Raw genomic sequence first — 26,761 nt, 5'->3', positions numbered from 1 at the left:
ATGTTGAATATTGGCCCCCACTCTCTTCTGGCTTGTAGAGTTTCTGCCGAGAGATCCGCTGTTAGTCTGATGGGCTTCCCTTTGTGGGTAACCGGACTTTTATCTCTGGCTGCCCTTAACATTTTTTCCTTCATTTCAACCTTGGTGAATCTGACAATTATATGTCTTGGGGTTCCTCTTCTTGAGGAATATCTTTGTTGTGGTCTCTGTATTTCCTGAATTTCAATGTTGGCTTGCTTTGCTAGGTTGGGGAAGTTCTCCTGGATAATATCCTGCAGAATGTTTTTCAACTTGGTTCCATTCTCCTTGTCACTTTCAGGTACACCAATCAGACATAGATTTGGTCTTTTTCCATAGTGTCATGTTTCTTGGAGGCTTTGTTCATTTCTTTTTACTCTTTTTTCTCTAAACTTCTCTTCTCACATCATTTCATTCATTTGACCTTCAATCACTGATACTCTTTCTTCCAGTTGATCGAATCGGTTACTGAAGCTTGTGCGTTTGTCACGTAGTTCTCATGCCATGGTTTTCAGCTCTATCAGGTCATTTAATGACTTCTCTACATTGGTTATTCTAGTTAGCCATTCATCTAATCCTTTTTCAGGGTTTTTATCTTCTTTATGATGGGTTTGAACTTCCTCCTTTAGCTTGGAGAAGTCTAATTGTCTGAAGCCTTATTCTCTGTCAACTCATCAAAGTCATTCTCTGTCCAGCTTTGTTCCGTTGCTGGCGAGGCGCTGTGTTCCTTTGGAAGGGGAGAGGCACTCTGATTTTTAGAATTTTCAGCTTTTCTGCTGTTTTTTCCCCATCTTTGTGGTTTTATCTACCTTTGGTCTTTGATGATGATGACGTACAGATGGGGTTTTGGTGTGGATGTCCTGTTTGTTAGTTTTCCTTCTAACAGTCAGGACCCTCAGCTGCAGGTCTGCTGGAGTTTGCTTGAGATCCACTCCAGACCCTGTTTGCCTGGGTATCAGCAGCAGGGGCTGCAGAGGAGTGAATATTGCTGAACAGCAAATGTTGCTGCCTGATAGTTCCTCTGGAAGCTTTGTCTCAGAGGGGTACCTGGCCGTGTGATGTGTCAGTCCGCCCCTACTGGAGAGTGCCTCCCCATTAGGCTACTTGGGGGTCAGGGACCCACTTGAGGAGGCAGTCTGTCTGTTCTCAGATCTCAAACTCTGTGCTGGGAGAACCACTACTCTCTTCAAAGCTGTCAGACAGGGACATTTAAATCTGTAGAGGTTTCTGCTGCCTTTTGTTTGGCTATGTCCTGTCCCCAGAGGTGGAGTCTACAGAGGCAGGCAGGCTTCCTTGAGCTGCAGTGGGCTCCACCCAGTTTGAGCTTCCTGGCTGCTTTGTTTACCTACTCAAGCCTCTGCAGTGGCAGGCGCCCCTCCACCAGCCTTGCTACCGCCCTGCAGTTAGATCTCAGAGTGCTGTGCTAGCAATGAGGGAGGCCCCGTGGGTGTGGGACCCTCGGAGGCAGGCGCAGAATATAATCTCCTGGTGTGCTGTTTGGTAAGACCCTTGGAAAAGCACAGTATTAAGGTGGGAGTGACCCAATTTTCCAGGTGCTGTGTGTCACGGTTTCCCTTGGCTAGGAAAGGGAATTCCCTTACCCCTTGCGCTTCCTGGGTGAGGCGATGCCTTGCCCTGCTTTGGCTGTTGCTCGGTGGGCTGCACCCACTGTCCTGCACCCACTATCCAACACGCCCCAGTGAGATGAACCTGGTACCTCAGTTGGAAACGCAGAAATCATCTGTCTTCTGTGTTGCTCACGCTGGGAGCTATAGCCTGGAGCTGTGCCTATTCAGCCATCTGGGAACCACCCCAGTCTATGTAAAATATTTTATTGTTATAACGGTCTATTTTAAGCTGGTAACACCTTGACTTCCCTTGCATTCAAGAAGTCACCCCTTTTATGTCTCTTCCTCCCGCATTATAAATAGTATTGATGTCACCATTTATAATTATTTATATTGTGTCCATTAACATAATTTAAATTTAGTTATAAATATTTTTAATACTTTTATCTCTTATCTTTTATAATAGGATTATAATTGATATGCCCACCACTGTTACAGTCATAACATGTTCTTTTATTCTTTATATATTTTGTTTTCCAGTGAATTTCTTACTTATGCTTTCATGTTGGTGTTTAGTTTCTTTCTATTTCAGTGTGAATAACCTTTTTAGCTTTTCTCGTAAATCCGGTATAGTGGTGATTAACTCCCTCAGCTTTTTTTGGTCTTTGAAAGTCTTTATCACTAATTTATTTTTGAAGGACAGATTTTCTGGGTATAATTTTTTTGGTTGACACTTTCTTTTTTGTTCAGTACTTTGAACTTATCATTTCAGCCTTTATGGGTTGCAAAGTTTCTGCTAAAAATCTACTGATAGTGTTATGGGGGCCCCTGTGTGTGTAATAAGTAACTTTTGTTTTACTGCTTTCATAATTCTGTCTTTGCCTTTAACTTTTGACAATTTGATTATAATGTGTCTCAGTGTAGGTATCTCTGGATTCATCTAGTTTGTTACTTGGGCTTTCTGGATTTTGATTTCTAGTTCAGGTTTGGGAAGTTTTCAACCATCATTACTTTGAATAAGCCTTCTGTCACTTTCTCTTCTTCTTTTCTAATTCCAATAATGCATATTTAGTTCTGCTTGATGCTGCTCTGTAAGTCCCTTTAGCTTTCTTTATTCTTTTTCATTTTTTCCTTTTGTTTCTCATCTTAAATGATTTCTGATGACCTTAGAGTTCCTGATCATTCTTCTGCTTAATCTAGTCTGCCCTTTAACCCCTATATTAAAATTTTCAGTTGAGTATTACATTCTTCAGCTATATGATTTCTGTTTGGTACTTTTTGTATTTTCTGTCTCTTGGCAGAAATTTTTAGCTAGTTTTATGCATTACTCCTTCAGACCTTGATGAACTTCTTTATGACTGTTCTTTTGAGTTCTCTTTGTGATAAGTCACATATTGGCAGTTAATTAGGATCAGTTTCTGGAGGTTTATCTTACTCTTTTATTTGGAACTTATATACCTGTTTCTTCGTTTTCTTTGACCCTTAGTGTTTGTTTCTGTGCATTAGGTAAGGCAACTGCCTTTCCTAGTCTTGTCATACTGGCCTTGGGTAGGAGATGGATCTTACCTGTCAGTTCAGCTAGTTATTCTAGGTGCCTCTCAAACCTTTGTGCTGATCTAAACTGCAGTCTTTGTTCTTAGTGGCCCCCAGATTAGGGTATGCCAAGTTCTGTTAGTATCCTGAGACAAGCAAGTTAGAAACCCATCTCAAGATCCAGCTGGAAAATTTGGGGTATTAAATGTGTGTTCCAGTTTCTCTTTTCTCAGGGAGAAGCTAGGAGCTGGAGTTTTTCTCTCATTTTGTTTAAGCTGGGGAGAGGATCTGCAGTGATGCTATATTTTTGTTTGGACTGCACAGTCTTTTGACCCATTGCTTTGTACTTTGTTGCTTCCAGGGGCCTGGCAGATGCCTAATCTATCTTCTCTTGGAGATAGGCAGGTTAACTGGAGACTTGGCTTTATCTCTGGAGCATGCCAGCAGGTGAAGTTGTGGATAGTCCCCACATGCATATTTATGGTCCCAGAAGACTGCTAATTTCCTGCAGTTTCAGTTCCCAGATGGAGGCTAAGTAATGGCCTGATCTACAGGTAGCAGCTGGAGAAGTCAGGACTTTAGGTATGTAGTCAGTCTCCTTTAGGGAGAAACTGGGAGTCAGGAGTTTTTGCTTTTTAGCTCAGTGCTGACCTTGGGAGGCTATCTGCTGGAACTCTGTTTAAAAAACAGCTCTTTGCTCTTTGTACTTTAGGGAGATTCACAAATGCAGAGCCTCAACTCCCAGGGCTAGGTGATTTAGGAGCCAGTCCTTTGGGTGGGAGCTGTAAAATTTGGGGCATGCCATGTACATGCAAACTCCTTCCAGGGAAAATCTGCAGACCTAGTTTTATTGCTGGAGCAAGGCTGGGGGAGGGGATGAAGAGGAGAGGGGGCAGGAGGTACCCATAAGCCCCTTGAGGCTTCTGGAGGTCTATTGTTTACCTGCTCCACTGGCTTCCAGATGCAGGCTAGTTTTAAGCCCAAACCCTCAGGCTGCAGCTGGAAAAGTATGCAGACAAACCCTTTCTGTGGAGAAACTGGGGGCTAGTAGTTTTGGCCTGTTTTCTCTTTCCTGTGCCCAGGGAGGTAGCTGCTGGAAGTGTTCACACACCCATTGAAAATCACCTCTTTATTCTCTGTGATCCCTGGAGACTCAGAATACTGAGTCCCTTCTGCTGTCAGCTAGGTGATTTGGGTATCTAAAATTCTCCGTTTGGAATCATAGAAGTTGGGATGCTATTTGTGAAGTTGGACCACATACAGTGGGAGAACTGGGATTCCTTTTGTACAATGAAAGTTTACACAAAAGGTATTAATTCTTAGAAAAACAATAAAAACGGACATAAGAAATTGAAAACCTGTGTCACTTTGTAACTATTAACTGAGTTTATAATTAAAAATACCCATCCCCCAAATAATTCCCAACTTTAGTGATTTTTCCAGTGAATTCTTCTAAACACTGAAGTTAAAAATAATGTTAGTTAAGCAATATTTTTTACAAATACAGACATAAAAATTATCAACAAAGTAATAGCAAACCAAATGTAGCAGTACATGAAAAGGTCTATAACATCATGACCCAGTGGGATTTAGTACAGGAAGGTAAGAGTGGTTGAGCATGTGAAAATCAAGAAACATAATAGAATATATTAATAGAATGAATGGAAAAAGATCACAGATTATCTCAGTTGGTAGAGAAAAGGCATTTGACAAAAGCCAGTACCATTTCATGATAAAAACATTCAATAGGGAAATTCCTTAATCTGATAAAGAGTATCTATGAAAAATCCACAGTTAATGTCATGCTTAATGGTGAAAGACTGAAAGCTTTCCCATCTAAGATCAGGAACAAGACAGTGATGTCTTTTCTTGCCACTTACACTCAATATTGTACGAAAGGTTCTAGGCAGGGCAATTAGACAAGAAAACATAATAGAAAACATCTAGATGGAAAGGAAGAAGTAAAACTGTACTTGCAGATGACATGATTCTATATATAAAGAACCCTAAAAGACACCTGCCCCCCAATTATTAGAGCTAATAAACAAGTTTAGCAAAATTACAGGATACAAGATGGACACTCAAAAATCAGTTGTATTTTTGTACACTGGGAATAAACAATCCAAAAACGAAATTAAGAAAGCAGTTACATTAAAATAACATCAAAAACAATAAAATATTTAGGCATAAATTTAAAGTAGTATAAGATGTACACACAAACTATAAAATATAATTGAAAGAAACTATGAAAAATCATTGTAAGAAATAAGAGAAACCTAATTAAAGGAAAAGATATTCAAAATTCATGAACAGAAGACTTCATAGTGTTAAGATGGCTGTATTTCCCAAAGTGATACCCAGATTCAATGCAATACCTATGAACATTCCAATTGCTCCCTTCCCCCCTTTTGGCAGAAATGAACAAGTGGATCTTAAATTCATACGGGGATGCAAGTATATAGGATAGCCAAAATAGTCTCGAAAAAGAACAAAGTTTGAGGACCTAGACCCCCTGAATTTAAAACTTAGTACAAAACCACAATAATCAAATTCTGTGATACTGGCAGTAGGATAGATATATGTATCAATGAAATAGATTTTAAATCCTTGGAATAAATTCATACATCTGTGTATGAATTTGATTATTGACATGAGTGCCAGAACCATTTGATGGGGGAAAGAATAGTATTTTCAACAATGGTGTTAAGACACCTGGATATCTGTATGCAACAAACGAATTTGGATTTTTACCTCATACTGTTTACAAAAATTAACTGAATACAGTTTAAAGCTTAAATGTAAGAACTGAAAGTATAACACTCTTTGAAGAAAACATACACATTTTTGTGACCTCAGACTATGACACCCAAAGCCAGAGAAAAAATAAATTGAGCTTTATCAAAATTAAAAACTTTTGTGTGTCAAAAGATACTATCAAATGGAAAAATTACCCACATAATGGGACAAGATGTTTGTTAACCATATGGTTGATGAAGGTCTAATATCTAGAATGTATAAAGAACTTTACAGCTCAACAATAAAAAGGACAAATAACTCAATAAAAAAGGGCAAAGGGGTTGAATAGACATTTCTTTTAAGATATACAAATGTCGTCTGGGTGCAGTGGCTCTCACACCTGTAATCCCAGCACTTTGGGAGGCTGAAGCAGGTGGATCACGAGATCAGGAGATCGAGACCATCCTGGCTAACACAGTGAAACCCCGTCTCTACTAAAAATACAAAAAATTAGCCAGACATGGTGGCATGTGCCTGTAATCCCAGCTACTTGGGAGGCTGAGGCAGGAGAATTGCTTGAACCTGGGAGGTGGAGGTTGCAGGGAGCTGAGATGCTGAGAGAGTGCGCCACTGCATTCCAGCCTGAGTGACGGAGCAAGACTCTGTCTCAAAAAAAAAAAAAGGTAAACAAATGTCTAATGTACATGAAAAGAGGCACAGAGTTATTAGTCATCAGAGAAATGCACATAACTCCCAATGATAGCACTTCACACTCAGGATGACTAGAATAAAAAAGTTAGAAAGCAGCAAGTTTTGGCAAGGATGTGAAGAATATGGAACTCTCATAAATTGCTGCTGGGAATGTAAAATGATGCAGCAGCTGTGGAAAAAAGTTTGGTAGTTAAGAGTTATCATATGACTCAGCAAATCCACTTCTAGGTATATACCCAAGAGAATTGAAAACATGTTCACAGAAAAACCTGGATACAAATTTTTGTAACAGCAGTTTTCATAATAAACAAAAGTAGAAACAACCCAAATATTAACTGATAAATGAATAAACAAATATACTATATTCATGCAGTCATTCAGCCATAAAAAGAAATGAAGTACTGATATATGCTACCAGATGGTCGAACCTTGAAAAACATTGCTAATTTTTAATATTATCATTATTCTTTAAAGATGGCATCTTATTATCTTGCCCAGGCTGGTCTTGAACTTCTGGGCTTAAGCAATTCTCCTGCCTCAGCCTCTGGAGTGACTGGGACTGCAAGTGTGCAGCTGGATTTATGTTTAGTGTACTTTTCTGTATATTAAAATTCATAATAAAAAGGTTGAAAGGATGGCTATTGGGGGAGGTTTTGAGAAGGAACATGAATATCATTTCTTGGTGTTTAGACTTTCAACCTGTTATATTTCTTACTATCTTACCGAACAGAATGAAAAAAAAAAAAAAACCTATATCAGTAACTTATGCAGCTTTTTCATTGAACAGTATAATGTAAAAACTACTAATTCTTAAGTTCACTCTTTTTTTTCTTTAAAGTTTTTAGTCTCAGAGTGGAATTTAATTTTTTTTTTTTTTTTTGTTCGTTTCTTTTAGGAGGTGCTAATGATGCTGGATAACTATGTAAGAGATTTCAAAGCATTGATTGACTGGATTCAGCTTCAGGAAAAGCTAGAGAAGACAGATGCTCAAAGCAGGTAATGAGCTCTGTGGTCTCAATATTCCTATCATCCAGCAGTTTCAATAGCAGTCATTGAAACTGACAATAAAGTTAACCTCATATTGACTTGAAACTTGTAAAAATCTAAAAGGTGCTGCATTTCTCATTCAGTTAAATAACAAATATTTATTGGATATTTATCAGCGGGTATTAATTGGGTATTATCACTTTATTCAGTACAGAGATTTGTTGAATGTGGCACATTTACTACTCGTGGAATCTATAGCCTGAGTGTGATAAAAATAGAACTTAGTACAAAAGACTATTATGGTTCTTCAGAGAAGGACAAATGTATTTTGGAGGATAGATCAGGGAAGATTTCAGGAGGATGCCAAAGTGTTTCAAGGATGGGATGGATTTTACCAGCTGGTTGGCCATTTCAGTGAAGGGAATAAATTTAAACAGCTGTGTAAGTGTAGGGCATGTGCGAAGTCAAAGTAGTAAGGAAAGATACAGTATTTCTTCTTAATGTATTAGGCAATGAGGAAAATTGATGATTCTTGATTAGGGGAATAATATGGGATCAAAGCTCCTTTAGAAAGATTCATTTGGAATCACCACATAGTATCTGAGTGCTGTGTGCCAAGCTCTGTGACTGTTGTGGTCAAGAGGACAGATGCAGTCCCTGCCCTCATGAAGTATGTAGTACATGCTATGGCCTGAATGTGCCTTCCCAAAATTCATATGTTGAAATTTAATCACCAATGTGATAGTATTAAGAGGTGGGGGCTTTAGGAGGTAGTTAAGTCGGGAAGCTGGAGTCCTCATGAATGGGATTAATGAATGGGATTAGTGACATAAAAGAAGTGAGAGCTCTTACCCCTCCACCTTGTGAGGACACAGCTAAAAGATGATCTTTATAAGGAACAGGGTTCGTATCAGACATTGAATCTGCTGGCACCTTGATTTTGTACTTCCCAGCATCCAGAACTATGAGAAACAAATTTCTTATTGTTGTTTATAAATTACCCAGTCATAAGGTATTTTGTTGTAGCAGCTTGGATGGACTAAGTGCATTTCTAATAGGAAAGACTGGTGTTAAGTAAGTATAAATGTGCCAAGTGTCATCAAGAAGAAATACAACTTTCTCTATGACTATGAGAAAAAGCACCCTTAACCAGTTTGCTAAGTCCAGCCAGGAAGGCTTCCCTGAGGAGGTGACATTTAAATTGAGACAGAATTATTAAATAGGAGTTAGTTAGACAAAGAGAAAAGAGTAATTTGAGATAATGCTAACAGCATGTGTGATGTCTTTGAAGTGGAAGGGAGTACAGTGTAATCAAGGAATTTAGTAGGGCAGGAGTGAAAAGAACAAGGGGAGAGTAGCATGAGATGAGCCTAGAGAGCTAGGCTAGATCCACATTGTATAGAACTCTGTAGAAATAATAAGGGATTTAGGTTTGACTTTGAGCCAATAAAGGGTTTTAAAGTAGGGAATTGACATATCAGATTTATGTTTTTAAAAGATCATTTTGGCTGCCATGTGGGAAGGTTGAGATACAGCAATGTAGTTTAGAGACGATGGCTATTTAGATTAAGGTAGTAACAGTAAGGAGTATTAGATACTCCAGAGATAGATAACCAGATGGACTTAGTGTTATTTTGGTTATGTACAAAGGCAAAAGAGCAGTTTAGTTTAGACATCTAAGTAATTCCTAAACTCTGGTAAACTTGCCAAGTCACATGGAGCTACAAGGCTGCTTTTTTTTTTTCCCTCCCCCAGAGTGAATAGGCCTATCCTGCCTCTTTGCCTTGGATTTAATCTTGGTTCAATCTTAGTGGGTGAAACTATCCAGTAAAAAAGGCATCTTTTGTCTCATACTAATGTGTCAACCCTACAGTAGGCAGGCAGAACCAGTAGGGTAAAGGAATTCCAAGACAGAAATCCAGAAGGGCTGGATTCCTGGGAAACCAAATCTAGGGATACTAAGATAGGTTGATCCTTTTAACATTTTTGTTTCTCACAGTAACATTTTTGATAGTTTTTTAGTGCCTACTTCATCCACAGTCCCTGGGTGGGTCAGGCCTAAATGTCTTTGTTTATACTAAGCAATTTTACCCTTACCCTTGGTAATAGGTGATTGGATCTTGGGTTTCATTCTTTCACTGGGTTGAACCAAGCTAAGAGATCATCATGCTGATTTGGGACTTGTGGTTATATTGTCGCTTGTGACAACAAGCAGAGTAAAACAGGTTGGGGAAAAAAAAGGGCATAGATTTACAGAGAGAAACAGAAATTATGTGGCCCTTGAGAAGCCTATACGGGCTCTAATCCTCGCTAGCCCTGATTCTAGTCTCCCCCAACTTTTGGATGTCTTTGACCTTGTACAGTTTATATCCTTACAGTAAATCTTTATTTTCTTTTTCTTTTAATTTTTTTAATTTAACTTGATTGAGTTTGTTTATTGTATCCAAAGAAGGTCTATAATGTAATCAACAATGCATTAAAAAAATAGATTCTTTTTGTGCCTGCAAAATTCGATTACCTATTAGTGGCTGTGTTGAGGATTGTATTGGGAAAGATGCATAAGCCAAACCCAAGCTTAAAAGAGTGGTTACCATTCCTCTCTTGGCACTGTGGTTCAAAAATATACCTGAGGCATCCTTTTTTTTTTTTTCCCTTGGAGACAGAGTCTTACTCTGTAACCCAGACTGGAGTGCAGTGGTGCCATCTTGGCTCACTGCAACCTCCACCTTCCACTTTTAAGCCTCAGCTTCCCAAGTAGCTGGGATTACAGGCACCCGCCACCACACCCAGCTAATTTTTGTATTTTTAGTAGACACAGGGTTTCACCATGTTGGCTAGGCTGGGCTCAAACTCCTGACCTCGAGTGATCTGTCCTCCTTGGCCTCCCAAAGTTCTAGGATTACAGGAATGGGCCACCATGCCCGGCTGAAGCATCCCTTTTACTTTTGCCAGTTATCAGCATTTCTCTTCGTTGCCTCATGAGACAGCATCTATATATGGAAAGCAGTCTTAAAATGCTCTATAGATGGCATTATCCATCTTGTATTCTTCAAATCATGCATCAAAATTTATTTTGGTTAGCCTTGAGATTTAAATGTAAAACCTGTAGTTGTATATGTTTAAAGAAAAAAAATATAGGTAAATATTTATATATTTGTTTTGCAAATGAGGACTTCGTAAGACAAAGGCAGACTACAAAGAAAAATATTGATATACTGATTAAATAGGAAGAAAACAAATGTTTCCAAATACAGAGGAAAAGTTAAAGGCAAAATAGTTGTATCACCAATGCCAATGGATTTGTAGCCATAAGAGTAGTAGTAAACTATTTCAAATTAATCAGAAAACGGTGCCAATCCCAGTGGAAAAAATGAAGGAAAGATACCAACATGTGAATCCCAAATGAAGAAATTCAGATGGTTGGTTAAGAAGTTCAGTTTCACTAGTAATGATAGTAAACATAAAATTTAAAAAACAAAGACAATGAAATACCATTTGCCAGTGAAATTTTTAAAAGCAGATATCAACAGTTGGCAAGATTGAAAGAAAATGGAGAGTAAGACACAGGGATACCCATGGGAGTTATGGGGATCTGATTGAGGGCATGTTATGCATCCTGTAACCCAATTGGTTGTGGGGCCAATGAAGGAGGAGTAGACGTTAAGTTACATGTCTTAGCTTTCCCAGCAAAGAGCAGTGAAATCTTTCTTAGCTTTCCCAGCAAAGAGCAGTGAAATCCTACTCTCATGAGTGATTAAGAGGTAGAGGAAGGACATTTTATATTTTCCTACTCTTCCTTTAACCCTTACCATATTCTTTCTCTTGATACGTGTTTCACAAACTCTCCAGGACATCAGAGACAAGTAGATTGAAGTAGTATCATTGCCTTTTAAATATTTTTTTAGCTGGGCATGTGGAAGCTTATAAATCATAAGTAATGTATCTCATATCCCTGTAACTCCATGACCTTTTTGAGGTAATTGGAGTAGTGTTGCTGTGCTGCGTCGATAGAAAATCCTGAACCATTTATCAACTATGATTTCTCACTGGTAGTATGATAACTTTCTGGTAATCAGTGCTCTAGGGGAAAATTTGCACATGTTGTGATTTTTTTTGTTGTTGAAAAGTAGGATTATTTTTTCACCCACTAACAACTAAGAGAAAAGATTGTTTCTCCCTTTTCTCTGTTAATTTAATCTAGTTTATATATTGAATTGGCAGACCAACATCATTGGCATGGGAAGTAAAGAAGATGTCTCCGGGACGCCATGTGATTCCAAGTCCATCAACAGATAGAATAAATGTAACATCAAATGCTCGACGAAGCTTAAATTTTGGGTGAGATGAATGAAGAAAAAACTACTAAGACTTGCATTACAGTCAATTATTTTCTTAGTTATAGTATTATGATTCTGATATTCTATTACAAAAATATCCATGTATATGTTACGCAGAATACTGTATACAGGTTCTGACACTTAGGAGGGGAACACTGTGTGTTGGTTAGCAATCCCAGGGGAGGATTCTAAACATCTCATCAATTTCTGCTAAGGTTCCTAGATCTGATGGAAGATTTTGCATAAGCCCAGTTGCCAGAGGAGGAGTTTGGTGAGTCATACGCTGACTTGCACAAGTCAGGTAAAGCAACGTTGTTACTCATAGATAGGCAGCAAGAATCAACAGAAGCCTAGGATCCATGGCAAGGTAGTCCCCCGGGACTCAGGAAAGCTAACTAGGGGAATGGAGTTTCATTTGTATGAGCTCCATTTATTACCACAGCCAAAAGACCCCAAAAGCACCCTGCTCTGGATTTTATACACCGATGTCACTTAGGTTACTGAGTGCAAGGGTTGCAGGACATCCTCTTCTACGGGGATAAGGACAAAGCCTGAGCTGTTGTCAGTTCCTTCTTATTTCAAGATGTTGCATTCTTGGTACATTTTTTTCTGAAAATTGCAAGCTAGAGAGGGAAGAGCTGGGTTTACCAAGGGACCTGTCTCCCTGCATTGTGGGTATGTTTGAAATTGTCTAAATAAAAAGTAAAATCACCTGTAATCCCAGCACTTTGGGAAGCCCAGGTGGGAGGATCACTTGAGGTCAGGAGTTCGAGACCAGCCTGGCAAAAATGGCGAAACCCCATCTCTACTAAAAATATAAAAATTAGCTGGTGTCATGGCACGTGCCTGTAATCCCAGCTGCTTGGGGGCAGGGGCGTGGAGGCTGCAGTGAGCCAAGATCATGCCACTGCACTCCAGCCTGGGCAACAGAGTGAGACTCCGTCTCAAAAACAAACAAAAAAAAATCCAGGAGATTATAGTTTAGCTTTTAGGACATGTAATATATTCAATCATAAATAGTAATTCAAAGATTAAAACTCACATATTTCATGCCAAATATTTTATAATATGAATTAACAATTTCCTTTGCAATAGATCTATATATTAATATATGTCATACATTGTGTTATTGTCATACAGATTACATTATTTATATATTACATGCTCAACACAGTTTAAAAATTACTGTTTTATGCTATTATCTCTTAATCAGATAGGAGAAGAAAAGAGTTACAAAGAAAAACTACATTTATATTGTCTTTTGTGGTTACCTGTATGGTTTTCTTTTCTAGTCCTTTACTGGAGTCTTCATTTCTTCATATGGATTCGAGTTACTATCTATATGTAGTAACTTTTGTTTGAGCCTGGACTCCCTTTAGTATTTCTTGTTGGGCAGGTCTGTTAGTAACAGATTTTCTCAGTGTCTGTCTTAATTTATCTTTCAGTTTTTGAAGGGTAGTTTTGTAGTATGTAGAATTCTTGGTTAACAATCCTTTCTTTCAGCACTTTATGTTTCCTTACTGCCTTCTGGCTGCTATAGTGTCTTATGAGAAATCAGCTGTTATTGAGAATCCTTGAATGTGATCCATCACTTCTCTCTTCATTCTTTCAAGATTGTCTGTCTTTGGCTTTTGATCCTCTGACTATGATATATCTAAGTGTGGCTTTCTGAGATTATCATACTTGGAGTGTGTTGAGTCTCTTGGATATGTATTTAATGTTTTAAATCAAATTTGGGGAGTTTTTGCCCATTATTCCTTTAAATGTTTTTTTTCCTGCCCCTTTCTCTCTCGTCTCTCCTTTGAAAATTCCACTATACACTTGTTTGTACTCTTGATGCTATCCCATTAGGTCTTTGAGGATCTGTTCCTTTTTCTTTTTCTTCTTCATTGTTTTTTTTTTTTTTTGAGATGTAGTCTCACTCTGTTGCCCAGGCTGGAGTAGAGTGACGTGGTCTTGGCTCACCGAAACGTCCACTTCTTGAGTTCAAACAATTCTCGTGCCTCAGCCTCCTGAGTAGCTGGAATTACAGGCGCATGCCACCATGCCCAGCTAATTTTTGTATATTTAGTAGAGACAGGGTTTTGCCATGTTGGCTAGGCTGGTCTCGAATTCCTGGCCTCAAGTGATCCATCCTTCTTGGGCTCCCAACGTGCTGGGATTACAGGTACAAGCTACTGCGCCTGGCCACTTTGATGTTCTTTAAATGTAGTTAATAGTTGATTTAAAGTCTTTGTGTAGTAAGTCCAGTGTCTGGGCTTCCTGTTGCTGCTCTTCTTGTGAATGGGCCAGACTTTCCTGTTTATTGGCACATCTTCTGATTTTTTTTTTTTTTTTTGGTAGAAAAGTAAGCATTTTAAACGATAAAATGTGACAGCTTTGGAGATCAGATAGCTACCCTCTCCAGGATTGTAACTGTGACTGTTGGTGTTACTGTTAGTTTAGTGCTACACTTAACTCATTCTGTGACATCTGTTCACTTTGTTTCATGGGTACATACAGTATGAGTGTACGTTGATGTATGTTGCATGCAACTATTCAGCAGTATGTTTTGTCAACATCAGCTAATGATTTGACAGAGGTTTCCTTAAATACCTTGAGCCAATAAATCTCTTAGTTCTCACCTAGTTCTGTGTGTCTGTTGGGACATACTTTGAATGCTCTGGCAGTTTATAACTCTGCCTTTGCTTGTCAGTTCTTCCTTTCTTAGATTCTCAAGGCCAGTCATAGGTGAGAGATTAGGGTCCTCTCAAGTATTTTGTAGATATGCACATAACCTGCATATGTGTGTGGCCTTGATTTTCAGGAATTTGCTAGAACTTTTCAAAGTCCCCCATGGATGTCTCATTCTTGAGCTTTTTCTTTTAAGTTTTTTGGTCAGCTCTTTGTTTGCCTCAAATGGTATTTCAACCTCTAGTAGTTATATTATTTTAAACAATTGTCACATTTGTTTTGCACAAACAAAAAAATTGTTTTTAAGACTAAGTTGTTTTGGACTCTACTCCTTTAGAGTGAATGTTAACATCTGATGTTTAATGGAAGGGTTGGTAAGTAGTTTGCTTCATGTTTTCTTTTCTCTGTTAAAACTGACATTTTCTTTTCTCTGTTAAAACCTGACCTTTCTTGACTGCTTTTTATCTCCTAACTTCATGTCACAGTTAATAGCTTTCACCTCTTGTACTGCTCAACCTTGGATACAGTTTTATTGTTTTTGCAGTGTCTTATACTTTTTCTTTTAATGTCTATTTTTTTGTACTTGCACTAGGACCTTCTTTGAGGCAAGATTACTGCTGTACCTCTCTATTCTAAGTGCCTAGCACTGTATGGCACTTAGTAAAAGCTGATAAAGTGTTTATTTAATAGAATCTAACTTTTGCTTTCAAGTTCCTTTGTTAAGTTATTAGATAGTATTGCCTTTAAAGGTTGATGGGCTTTGGGACCATTTAATAGTTGAACCAAAGTGGAGTAGGGAAAAGATACGCAAATGAAAACAAATATATATATATTCAAGCACCATTTTAAGGATACTTGCCCTGTAATGCATTTCATTGGTGTGTGGTTCAGAGTACTGTATAGTGTATGGTTTATTTTAACCCTCAAAGCCATTAATTCATGTGTGGTAAAAGTTCTTATATTGATCTCCACGTAACTGTGTCATTGGGTTAATTCAGTCTTCATTATCATTGTAGAACACACTGTGTCTTTCAGCTTGAGGAACAATTTTGGCTTATAGGCTACATTTTGTACATCTACTCACTTCTGCTCCTGCTGGTTGAGTTATATATTTACTTCAAATGTGTTGTTAGTTACCAAACTTGGCTTATGTGAATTGTTTTCATTATTTTAACTCATAATTTAAATATTAAGTAGACCATTAAAATATGAGTGTAAAAAGAGTCATTGTTGTTGTGAGAACTAAGATAAATTTTTGGAAGCTTTGATAAAGGGAACTGCTAAAGTTGCTGTCAAATAAGGAGTAGACAGGACAACTATAAAAATTTGGGGAAAATATTATTAAGGTTAAGGAGAATTGTGCATTAAATTATGTAATAGACATCACTGAATTTTCACTCCACTTTAAAGGAACCAAATTTAGATGTTGTCAGTGAGGCATCAGGCTTGTGGATCATGTAAGAAATGTACACAAAGAAAAAAAGCCTATTTTAGTGGTGTCTTTATCAAGATTGACAAATAAATGCATATTTATATCTTTTTCTTCTTTTTTTTGGAGTCTCACTCTGTCTCCCAGGCTGGAGTGCAGTGGCATAATCTTGGCTCACTACAACCTCCGCCTCCTGGGCTCAAGCAATTCTCATGCCTCACTCAGTCTCTTGAGTAGCTGGGGTTACAGGTGCACACCACCGCGCCCAGCTAATTTTTGTATTTTTAATAGAGACCGGATTTCACCACGTTGGCCAGGCTAGTTTTGAACTCTTGGCCTCAAGTGATCCACCTGCCTTGGCCTCCCAGGGTGCTGGGACTACAGGCGCGAGCCATTGCGCCTGGCCAATATTTGTATTATTAAAACATGTAAGTGAAAATAAAAACTTTAAGGTACCGATGCATAATTTTTTAAAAGCTTCCTCATTTAAGTGAATTTTTCTTTTAAACAACAAGGGCTTTTATCCTTATTCTTTTCTGTTTATTCCCATATGTTATACTATATAAAATTAATGAAGTATTAGATCAAGATAAATGTATAAATATAGTTACCTTAAATTGCCATGGCAGATTATTATTCTATAAATGTGGATATTCATATGCATAATTTAAATTTTAAATACATTTAGCATTCAGAAGTTTTTCTTTTTATTTAATTTATTAAATGTGTTTACTTTTCTCCATAGAGGCTCAACTGGCACAGTGCCAGCTCCTCGTCTGGCTCCCACAGGTGTCAGTTGGGCTGACAAGGTAAAGGCTCATCATACAGGCTCTACTGCTTCTTCAGACATAACACCCGCCCAGTCTTGCCCACCAATGACAGTGCAGAAGGCCTCACGTAAAAATGGCAAGTGACTTTGAATTAGCCATTTTGTGTAGCAAATAGGTGAATATATAGAGATATTTATTTTGTTTAAAATTGGTCCTATTTATCTTTTTGTACAACATATGTGATATTAATTTACCATAATTAACACATAAAATTATCTTAAAAGCTGAGCAAAACTACTTTTCAGCACTATAGATAGCTTATGGAGATCATTCTAGTTTCAGTTTTGCCATGTGTAAACTTTAAGGAGAATGAGGTCTTTTGTTTATTCCTTATAAGATCCTTTAGAATTCTTTTGACTTCAGGTAGGAATAAAAAAGGATAGTTTAGTCTAGGCAGAATTCACTTTTAAGTAGCGTGTTACTACTTCAGCTGTTTAATACTTGATTGCTATTTTGTACTGCAAAACAATATTCTATGTTTGTCTTTGCTCACACATCCATTTTCTATACCATCAGAATAATTAAGGAATACAAATAATTAGAAGAGGGATTATTATGAGGGCCCACCTGGAACAATTTTATCCCATAATAATTATTTATTTATTTTTTATTATTATACTTTAAGTTCTAGGGTACATGTGCACAACATGCAGGTTTATTACATATGTATGCATGTGCCATGTTGGTGTGCTGCACCCATTAACTCGTCATTTACATTAGGTATATCTCCTAATGTTATCCCTCTCCCATCCCCCCTCCCCACAACAGGCCCCAGTATGTGATGTTTCCCTTCCTGTGTCCAAGTGATCTCATTGTTCAGTTCCCACCTATGAGTGCGAACATGCGGTGTTTGGTCTTCTCTTCTTGTGATAGTTTGCTGAGAATGATGGTTTCCAGCTGCATCCATGTCCCTACAAAGGACACGAACTCATCCTTTTTTATGGCTGCATGGTATTCCATGATGTATATGTGCCACATTTTCTCAATCCATTCTGTCACTGATGAACATTTGGGTTGATTCCAAGTTCCTGCCACTGTGAATAGTGCCGCAATAAACATACGTGTGCTTGTGTCTTTATAGCAGCGTGATTTATAATCCTTTGGGTATATACCCAGTAATGGGATTGCTGGGTCAAATGGTATTTCTAGTTCTAGATCCTTGAGCAATCGCCACACTGTCTTCCACAATGGTTGAACTAGTTTACAGTTCCATAACAGTGTAAAAGTGTTCCTATTTCTCCACATCCTCTCCAGCACTTGTTGTTTCCTGATTTTTTAATGATTGCCATTCTAACTGGTGTGAGATGGTATCTCATTGTGGTTTTGATTTGCATTTCTCTGATGGTGAGTGATGATGAACATTTTTTCATGTTTCTGCTGGCTGTATGAATATCTTCTTTTGAGAAGTGTCCATTCATATCCTTTGCCCACTTTTTGATGGAGCTGTTTTTTTCTTGTAAGTTTGAGTTCTTCATAGGTTCTGGATATTAGCCCTTTGTCAGATGAGTAGATTACAAAATATCCCATAATAATTATATAGATGTTTTATGTAAACATCTTTTGAAGTCCCGAGTGGATTTTTGTACATCCATAGAGGCTGGGATTTTAGAATGATAATAGGTAATAATGAGTTTTGTTTCATGAATTCAAGAGAACTTCAGACACTGCTTTCTGTTTTCTTCAGTAGAAGATGCCATTGGAGCCTTTTGGTTCAGAAAGAAATGTTTTATTGCACATAACAAAAGACATTGCTGTTTCTGTGTTACGGACGTATTTTGTGTTTTTTCATTTTTTTTCTCAGTAAGTTGTGTTGGCTTGCTTCAATATATTGCCCCTCTTTCCTTCATACTGACTTAGTAGTAGATAATTGACTGTAGGCAAGTGTTCTCTTAGGAAAATATACAATCAGAAAACTCAGTTTCTGGATCTTGAAAGATTCTAAGAGAAATGTGTTGTAAAAATCAAAATTGCAAAAAACTTAAAGGAATCATGATATTAATACATGTCACAGTTTTGTTTAAAGCAGTCCACTTCAGATTATTCATGAGTAACTCACCTAGTTGAGATGAAATAATAGATCTTGATTATATCTATACTAAAGGTAACTCTTATTAATGTATTGGGAAATTTTGTTTTGGACCAGTTTTGTCTTCTATTTTGGGGTTTCAGTGCAGTGTTATACACAGCGAGTTATGCCATTCTGTGGGAAAAGCAACCTATTTTTCTTCTGCTCTCATGGCACAGCAATCAACACAGAAGACTTCTGTGACCTCTGATCACCACGAAGTATGTGGGGATTTCTCCCCACCAACAACCAATCAGTCAGTTCTGCAACAGACACTAGCTGGTTGTCCTCGAATTCAATTTAATTCTGACACTGTCAAGCTGTAGATAGTGTCAGGTCCCACAGGTTGAGGGCTCAACCCCACAAGACTGCCTCCCACTTCTAATGCCAGTAACAAGCCCCAGGTTATTTTCCCTGTGCTCTGACTAGCTAGCTATAAATCAGGATTCCGACTACCTACTTCTTGGATTTGATTAATTTGCTAGAGTGGCTCACAGAAGTCAGGGAAACACATTTACCAGTTTATTATAAAAGATATTACTAAGGATACAGATGAAGAGATGCATAGGGCAAGCTAAATGGAAAGGGAAGAAGAGCTTCCATGCACACAACCCTCTAGGAACCTTCAGGTGTTCAGCTATCCAAACATTCCCTAACCCTGTTTTTAAAAAAGTTTTTTTATAGAAACTTCATTATCTAGGCATGATTGATTAAACCATTGGCAAGCAACCTAAACTTCAGCTCCTTTCCTTTCTCCCTCCCTGAAGGCTGAGGAGTTTGGGGCTGAAAGTCCCAGTGTTCTGGTACTGCCTTGTTTTTTCCAGTGACCAGCTCCCATCCTGAAGCCACATAAGGGCTGCCAGCCACTAGTCAACTCATTTACATACAAAAAGACACATCACTTTGGGAATTCCAAAGATTTTAGGAGTTGCCTGCCAGGAGACTGAGATGAAGACCAAATATATATTTTGCGATATCACAGGTGTATACTTCAAGTGATGTATAATAACAGTAGCTATAGAACTGAAGTTTGTAATTTTTGTGTTATAAAAAATAATTCTAGTTAAAGATGATAGAGTGACCACATGCATTTAATGTTCTCTTCCCCAAACCCAGCTAAAATGGTATAAAATGATTTAGAAATTGGACTTTAGGAAAAAGAGACAGGAGAAGAGACGATATGAACAAGTTTTTGGAAGTTAGTAAGGAGAAAGATAGTGGTAGCTGACAAACATACTGAGTGAGCTAGCTGAATCCTGTGCTAAAAAGAGGAGGCACAACTGAATACTCCTAATATCTATTTCTGTGTAGCAATCCCAAAACTTAGCTACTTAAAACAGTTACCATTTTATTTCCACATAATTGTTTGAGTCAGAAATCTGAGCAGTGCTCAGTGGAGTGGCTCTTTTCTTCTCCACATGGTGTCAGCTATGACAATTGAGCTGAAACTAAAGTATCCAACATGATATCATCACATGATTGAAGTCTTGATACTGGCTTTGGCTAAGAAACCCAAGTTCTTCTTACAGCCTCTTTCTCTTTACATGATCTCTCATTATTCAGTGATCTCTCTTGGGCTTCTTTAAATGTCATCTGGCTTCCAACAAGGAGGAATGAAAGCTACAAGGCTTGTAAGTCCTCAGTTGGGAAGTTATAGGACATCACTTATCATATTCAGTTGAACATGTGAAGTCACAGGGCCAACCAGAGATTCAAGGGGACGGTGAACAGTCTCTACCACTCGACAGTGGGAGTGGCATGTAAGCACTGGGATGGGAGAAATTGATGGCATCCATCTTTGTAAACAATCTACCAGAGCCCACAATCTAACTTTAGATTGCCAAAGTCTCCCAAGACTGCCAGTGACTCACTCAATTATAGTATCAGCCTTGAAGACCTTTATCTCATGATCTGTATCAGATTTGAAAGTGTTCCTTGAGTGTGAATTTTCTTAATCTGGAAGCTTGGAAGTTCAATGGGAGAAGAGGGTTGGAGGAATAAGGGAGGATGAAAGGCCTCTGTATTACCTTTATATCTGAATTTCCTGTGGGTGTACTTTAAAATCTTTTTTTTTTTGGAGTTTTACAATTACTTGACCTTTTTTTTTTTAAAGCATCACTCACAATCTTAACACTGTGTATTAAAGATTACAGAGCCTCCAGCTAAAATGATTTTTTTTTTTTTTTGGTCTGGCAAGATGATGGAGAACAAGTAGATCACCCAAGTCCCTTCCCAAAGGAGAGTGTGATCTGCTTATTCACTGTCATGTTGTGAGACAAAAAAATCCCAATCATTTGTTCTCCATCTCCCTTTGGGAGGACTTGGGTGACCTTTGGTTTGGTTTGAGATTTTATTAAGTTTGATGTGTTTTAATTTGTCCTTATTCCTTTTGGGGTCTCAAATGAAAACCTAGGGTGTTTGCCAAGACCACTGCATTCCTGAATTTAAAATTTTTTCCTCAGCACTATACAGTTGCTACAATATCAGCTTAGCTCATTAGCTTCCCAGCTGCTACTTTCTGCTAGGTTTCTTGGAGTCTTGCCCTGTATATGCAAAGTTTTTTTAGCAGTTGTCAGACTTCTTAAGGAGAGATTAAATGACGATTTTTTTGATTCAGTACCCCGTAGTACTCTCCCACCCCCTCTAAGATTTTTTCCCCTAAAGTTCCAGTTGCTTTAAATTCTCTGAATTCTAATATCTGTTTCAGTTGGTTGGGAATGCTGGTTTCTGCCAGGACTCACTTCCCCTGCACCCTGAATTCCAGGTGTTTTAGGAGAAAATGCTATGGTGAATATGGATCTGATCTCGTTGTCCTTCTCTCTTCTCAGGAATTGTACTTCCTTTAAACTTGCCACATTGGCTGCTTTTCATGCTATTTAATTTTTTATAGTTGTTTTTGGCAGGAAGAGGGCAAATTTTAACACAAGCTCCTTTGCCATGGCTATAACTGTAAGTCCAAATATATAATCAAGCACATATGGAGCATTTACCAAAATTGAAACATGCTGGGTCATTAGACATGTCTTAACAAATTTCAGGTGATTTAAATGATTCTGTTTGTTACCGAACACAGTGGGATTAAATTAAAAATCAATTACAAAGAATATAGTTATATAATTCTCAAATTTTTGGAATTTTGGAATTGTGCTTTTAGATAACTCATTGAGTTAGAGATGATATCACAGTGAAAATTAGAAAAAGTGAATTGCATAAAAGTGAACATTTAAAAACTTGTGAGATTAAGGTAAAGCTAGCCTTTGAGGAAAATTTCTAGCCTCAGTTGTACACACTGGGGAAGAAGAAAAGCTAAAATTCACTCTTTGTTCATCTCATGAAGTTAGAAAAGAAAAGCAAGTTAAACCCAAAGAATATAGAACAAAATAAACTATGTAGGTGAGAATAGAGAAAATAAAAGAAGCCAAAAAGTCTTTCTTTTAAATAGACCAGTAGAATTAACAGACCTCTAGTTATATATTACTGCACTTGATCTTAGCCAAAAGACTAAGAAGTGATTGTTATACAGTATTGATCAAGAAAAAGAAGACACAAGGAGTAATACCAGGAATGAAATAGAGGATATTGCTAGAGATACCACAAATATTAAAAAGATAAGAGGATTTTTATGACCAGTATTATACACTAAATTTGGAATTACAAAAGGATTGACATTCCTTGAAAAACACAAGTTAAAATTTGCATTGTGAGAAATCTAAAAACTTGGAGAGAACTTAGAAGTGTTTTTAAAAAGTGTGAGTTTGTAACTAAAAATTTTTTCATGAAGAATATTCCAGGTCAAGATGGCTTCACATGTTACTTCTTCCAAACTTTTAAGGTAAAAATAACGTGAATCTTATAGAAACTCTTCCTGAGGATAAAAAAGAGGACCATGTTTTAATGTTGCAAGCGTAACCTTAGTATCAAAATCTAACAAGGAAATTAAAACATTATCTCTTGAACATTGATGTAAATATTTTAAACAAAATATTATTGAATTAAATACAGTGATAAAAATAATATTTCACAGTAATATTGGGATTATTCCAGGTGCACATCAGTTACTGGTTATATTGACTTGAATTTAGTATAACGTTCTTAATGACATTTGTAAAATTTTAAAAATTGTACAAGTGTAAAAATTATGAAATGAAATGTAATTTTTAATTTTGTGTACTCTGTCCTAACCTTCTAATTATTTAAAAGTTCTCTGACAGTTTAATTGCATGATTTGCTGTTCTTAAACATTCTTGATTATGGGAATACTTCTTAACTATAGTTGCACTGAAGGTTTATTAAAAATATAATTTGTCTATAACTAATTTCTCAGTTTTAAAGAGACCATTCCTAGTTTGATATACTCCCCTCTTGACTGCTTTAAATATTATTTCAATTAAAAAAATTATATGATAGTGTTTGTGTTGGCAATTTTATTGGTTAAAGGATTAGGTCCAATTTTAAGCAGTATTTCTTTCTATAAGGAAGCTTTCAGATAAGGGTGTTTTTCTTTCCTTTAAAAAATAAAATGAGTAGGCGTAGTGCTTCTGAGGGTGAGCCAGTTAACTGGAAACTAAGATCTTTTGTTAAACACTTAATTTTATAATTTAGTTTTTTCCCGTTTGTATGTGTGGTTTCTGTATGATTCATCTTATGATTTTTGTTTTAATTTACATTATATATATTTAAAGAATAAAGCATAAATGTGTTGTATGTGCTGAAAATTGAAACACAGACTGGATATTATATAATTTAAGGCATTATTTTTCAGTATCATAATATTGTTATATTTTTAAGAAAATGCCTATTTATATTCTTATAAAGATACATACTAAACAGTTACAAGAGAAATGTATTTGTTTTAAATTATTTCAGAAAAAATAATGGGGAAGGGGAATGGATTGAAAAAAGAATGTCAGAAATTGGGCCAGGGTAGCTGTAGTTCTGTAGTCCCAGCTACTCAGAAGGCTGAGGCGGGAGGATTGCTTGAGCCTATGGGTACTAGCCTGGGCAACATAGCGAGACCAGTCTCAAAAAGAAAAAAATGAAAAAAGAGAGGGACAAAATGTTGATAATTGTTGAAGCTGGATTATTGGAACATGAGGTTCATTATACTGTTTTCTCTGTATTGTGTATTTGAGAACTTTCATAATAAAGAACTTTAAAAATCCACAAAACAGATGTAAACGTACTTATAAATTTCAAAGTATATATCTATGAAGTAAAATATTACACTTTCTGTCTGATAATATTTATTTTAAAATAAACATACAACATATGAACATACCATTTTGTATTTTTAAAAATAGGATAATGAATTAATATACCAGTTACAGGAATGAGCATTTTGGGTTTTCTTTTCTCCTGGAAATAAATTTTTTTTTACCTTTAGTGACTCATGTGATGGTATGACACACTGTTCTATGATATACAGATTTATTTTGTTTTCGTAGTAATATAGCTTTTCAGTTTTGCAAAAATAAACCTCAAAAGTTGTCTTTTTTCCTGTTCATTTTCTATACCAGCTTTATTGAGATACAATTCACATACCATACAGTTTACCTGTTTAAAGTATATATAGTTCATTGGTTTTTAGTATATTCACGCATAATGTATAACTATCGCCACAGTCAATTTTATAACATTTTCTTTACCTCATAAAGAAATTCCATACACTTTTTGCTATCACTCCTGTAACCCCACATCTTCCACAGCCCTGTGGTGTTTTGGTGTTACCACAGAATTTTGTTTTACTTAAAACCACATGCATTGTGGTTTTAATTTGCATTTCTTTAATGACTAATGCTGTTGAACATGATGCGCTTATTTGCCCTTTGTATATCTTCTTCAGTGAAATATTTGTTCATGTCTTTGCCTATTTTCTACTTGAACTGTTTGTAATAATACAGTTCAGTTTTGAGAGTTCTCTGTGTATTCTAGACACTCGTGTTGTGTTGGATATTTTCTACCAGTCTGTCCTTTTCTTCACAGGGTGTTTTGCACAGCGAAAGTTTCAATTTTGATGAAGTACGATTGATTAGTTTTTTTTTTTAATAGATCATACTTTCGTTGTCAAGTCTAAGAATTCATTGTCTACCCATAGGTTCTGAAGGTTCTTATGTTGCCTGGAAGTTTTATAGTTTAAAATTTTATTACTAAATCTGATCCATTTTGAGTTAATTTTTTTGTATAAAGTGTGAGTTTTAAGTCAAGGTTCATTTTTTGCCTATGGATATCCATTTACTCTACCAGTTTGTTGAAAATTCTTGGCCAGGCTTGGTGGCTCACCTGTAATCCCAGCACTTTGGGAGGCCAAGCCAGGAGGATTGCTTGAGCCTAGAGGTTCATGTCCAGCCTGGGCAACATAGTGAGACCTTGCCTCTACTAAAAATAAAAAATTAGCTGGGTGTGGTGGCATGTGTTTGTGGTCCCAGCTGATCTGAAGGATCGCCACATTCCAGCCTGGGGGAGAGAGTGAGACCTTATCTAAAAATAAATAAAAGAAAAATTCTTTTCTTTCTCTGTTGAATTGCATTTGCAATTTTATAAAAAATTAGCCGACCATATAAGCATGGGTGTATTTCTGGGTTCTATATTCTGTTTCATTGACTATATGTTTGTTGTTCCATCAGTTCTATATTGACTTGATTAACTCTGCGGTAAGCCTTCATATTGGGTAGAGTGATTGCTTCTTTTCTTTTTCAAAATTGTTTTTAGCTATTTTAGGTCCTTTGTCTTTCTATATACTTTTTAGAATAAACTTATTTACATCAAAAATGTTACTGGGAGTTTTATAGAACAATTATAATGATAGATCAATTTAGAGAGAGTTAATCAATTTAGAGAGAGTATCTTTTTACTATGCTGAGTCTTGCAGCCTATGAACATGGTATGTCCCTCCATTTCTTTAGGCCTTCTGTTTCTTTCATCAGCATTTTATAATTTTCAAGATAGACATTCTATACTTTTTTTGTTGGACTTATAACTATTTCATTTTCTTTTTGTGATTAGAAGTTTTAAATTTAATTTCCACACATTTATTATTAATATATAGAAATGCAGTGGACATTTAGAGTGTTGGTCTTGTATCCTGCAACTTTACTGAACCCATATAATTCTTGGAGTTTTTATGTATATTCTCTGGGATTTTGTATTATGTCATCTAAAAATACGGACAGTTTTATTTCTTCCTTTCCTGTCTGTATGTCTTTTTTCTTTTTTCTTTTTCTTTTTTTTTTGTGGCACTGTCTAGAATGCTCAGTACTATATCAAACAAGCTATTGAATAAGCATGGTGATAGGAGACATCTTTCTCCTGTTCCAGATCTGGGAGGAAAGCAATTTTGCACCACTAAGTATTATGTTAACTGTAGGTATTTTTGTGGATGTTCTTTATCAAGTTGAGAAAGTTATCCTCTATTATGATTTAATGCAAATTTTTATTATGAGTGGATGTTGGATTTTGTGAAATGCTTTTCCTGTATCGGTTGATATGATCTGATGACTTTTGTTGTTTAGCCTATTGACAGTGGTGAATTACATTGATTGATTTTTTTTTTTTTTTTTGAGACAGTCTTGCCCTGTCACCCAGGCTGGAGTGCAATGGTGCGATCTCAGCTCACTGCAACCTCTGCCTCTTGGGTTCAAGTGATTCCCCTGTGTCACCCTCCCCAGTAGCTGGGATAACAGGTGCGCGCCACGACGCCCAGCTGATTTTTGTGTCTTTAGTAGACACGGGGTTTCACCATGTTGGCCAGGCTGATCTCGAACGCCTTACCTTGTGATCCACCTGTCTAGGCCTCCCAAAGTTCTGGGATTACAGTCATGAACCACTGCGCCCAGCCCATTGATTTTTTTTTTTTAAATATTATTATACTTTAAGTT

General features: G+C 36.9%; 1 protein-coding gene across 1 annotated transcript in view; it reads left to right on the top strand.

Moving 5' to 3' along the window:
* SCAPER (S-phase cyclin A-associated protein in the ER) overlaps positions 1-26,761 on the top strand; it is a 565,180-nt gene that overhangs the window by 99,620 nt on the left and 438,799 nt on the right. The window contains exons 6-8 of the mRNA XM_011932825.1: positions 7,462-7,562; positions 11,775-11,891; positions 16,738-16,898. Coding sequence (XP_011788215.1) covers positions 7,462-7,562; positions 11,775-11,891; positions 16,738-16,898 — 379 coding nt within the window. The remainder of the gene's footprint in view (positions 1-7,461; positions 7,563-11,774; positions 11,892-16,737; positions 16,899-26,761) is intronic.

This window comes from Colobus angolensis, unplaced genomic scaffold, assembly GCF_000951035.1.
Source record: "Colobus angolensis palliatus isolate OR3802 unplaced genomic scaffold, Cang.pa_1.0 Scaffold99, whole genome shotgun sequence".
In the NCBI taxonomy this organism is placed as follows: domain Eukaryota; kingdom Metazoa; phylum Chordata; class Mammalia; order Primates; family Cercopithecidae; genus Colobus; species Colobus angolensis.
The sequence above is the reverse complement of the archived record's forward strand: the minus strand, read 5'-3'. Positions and strand labels throughout refer to the sequence as shown.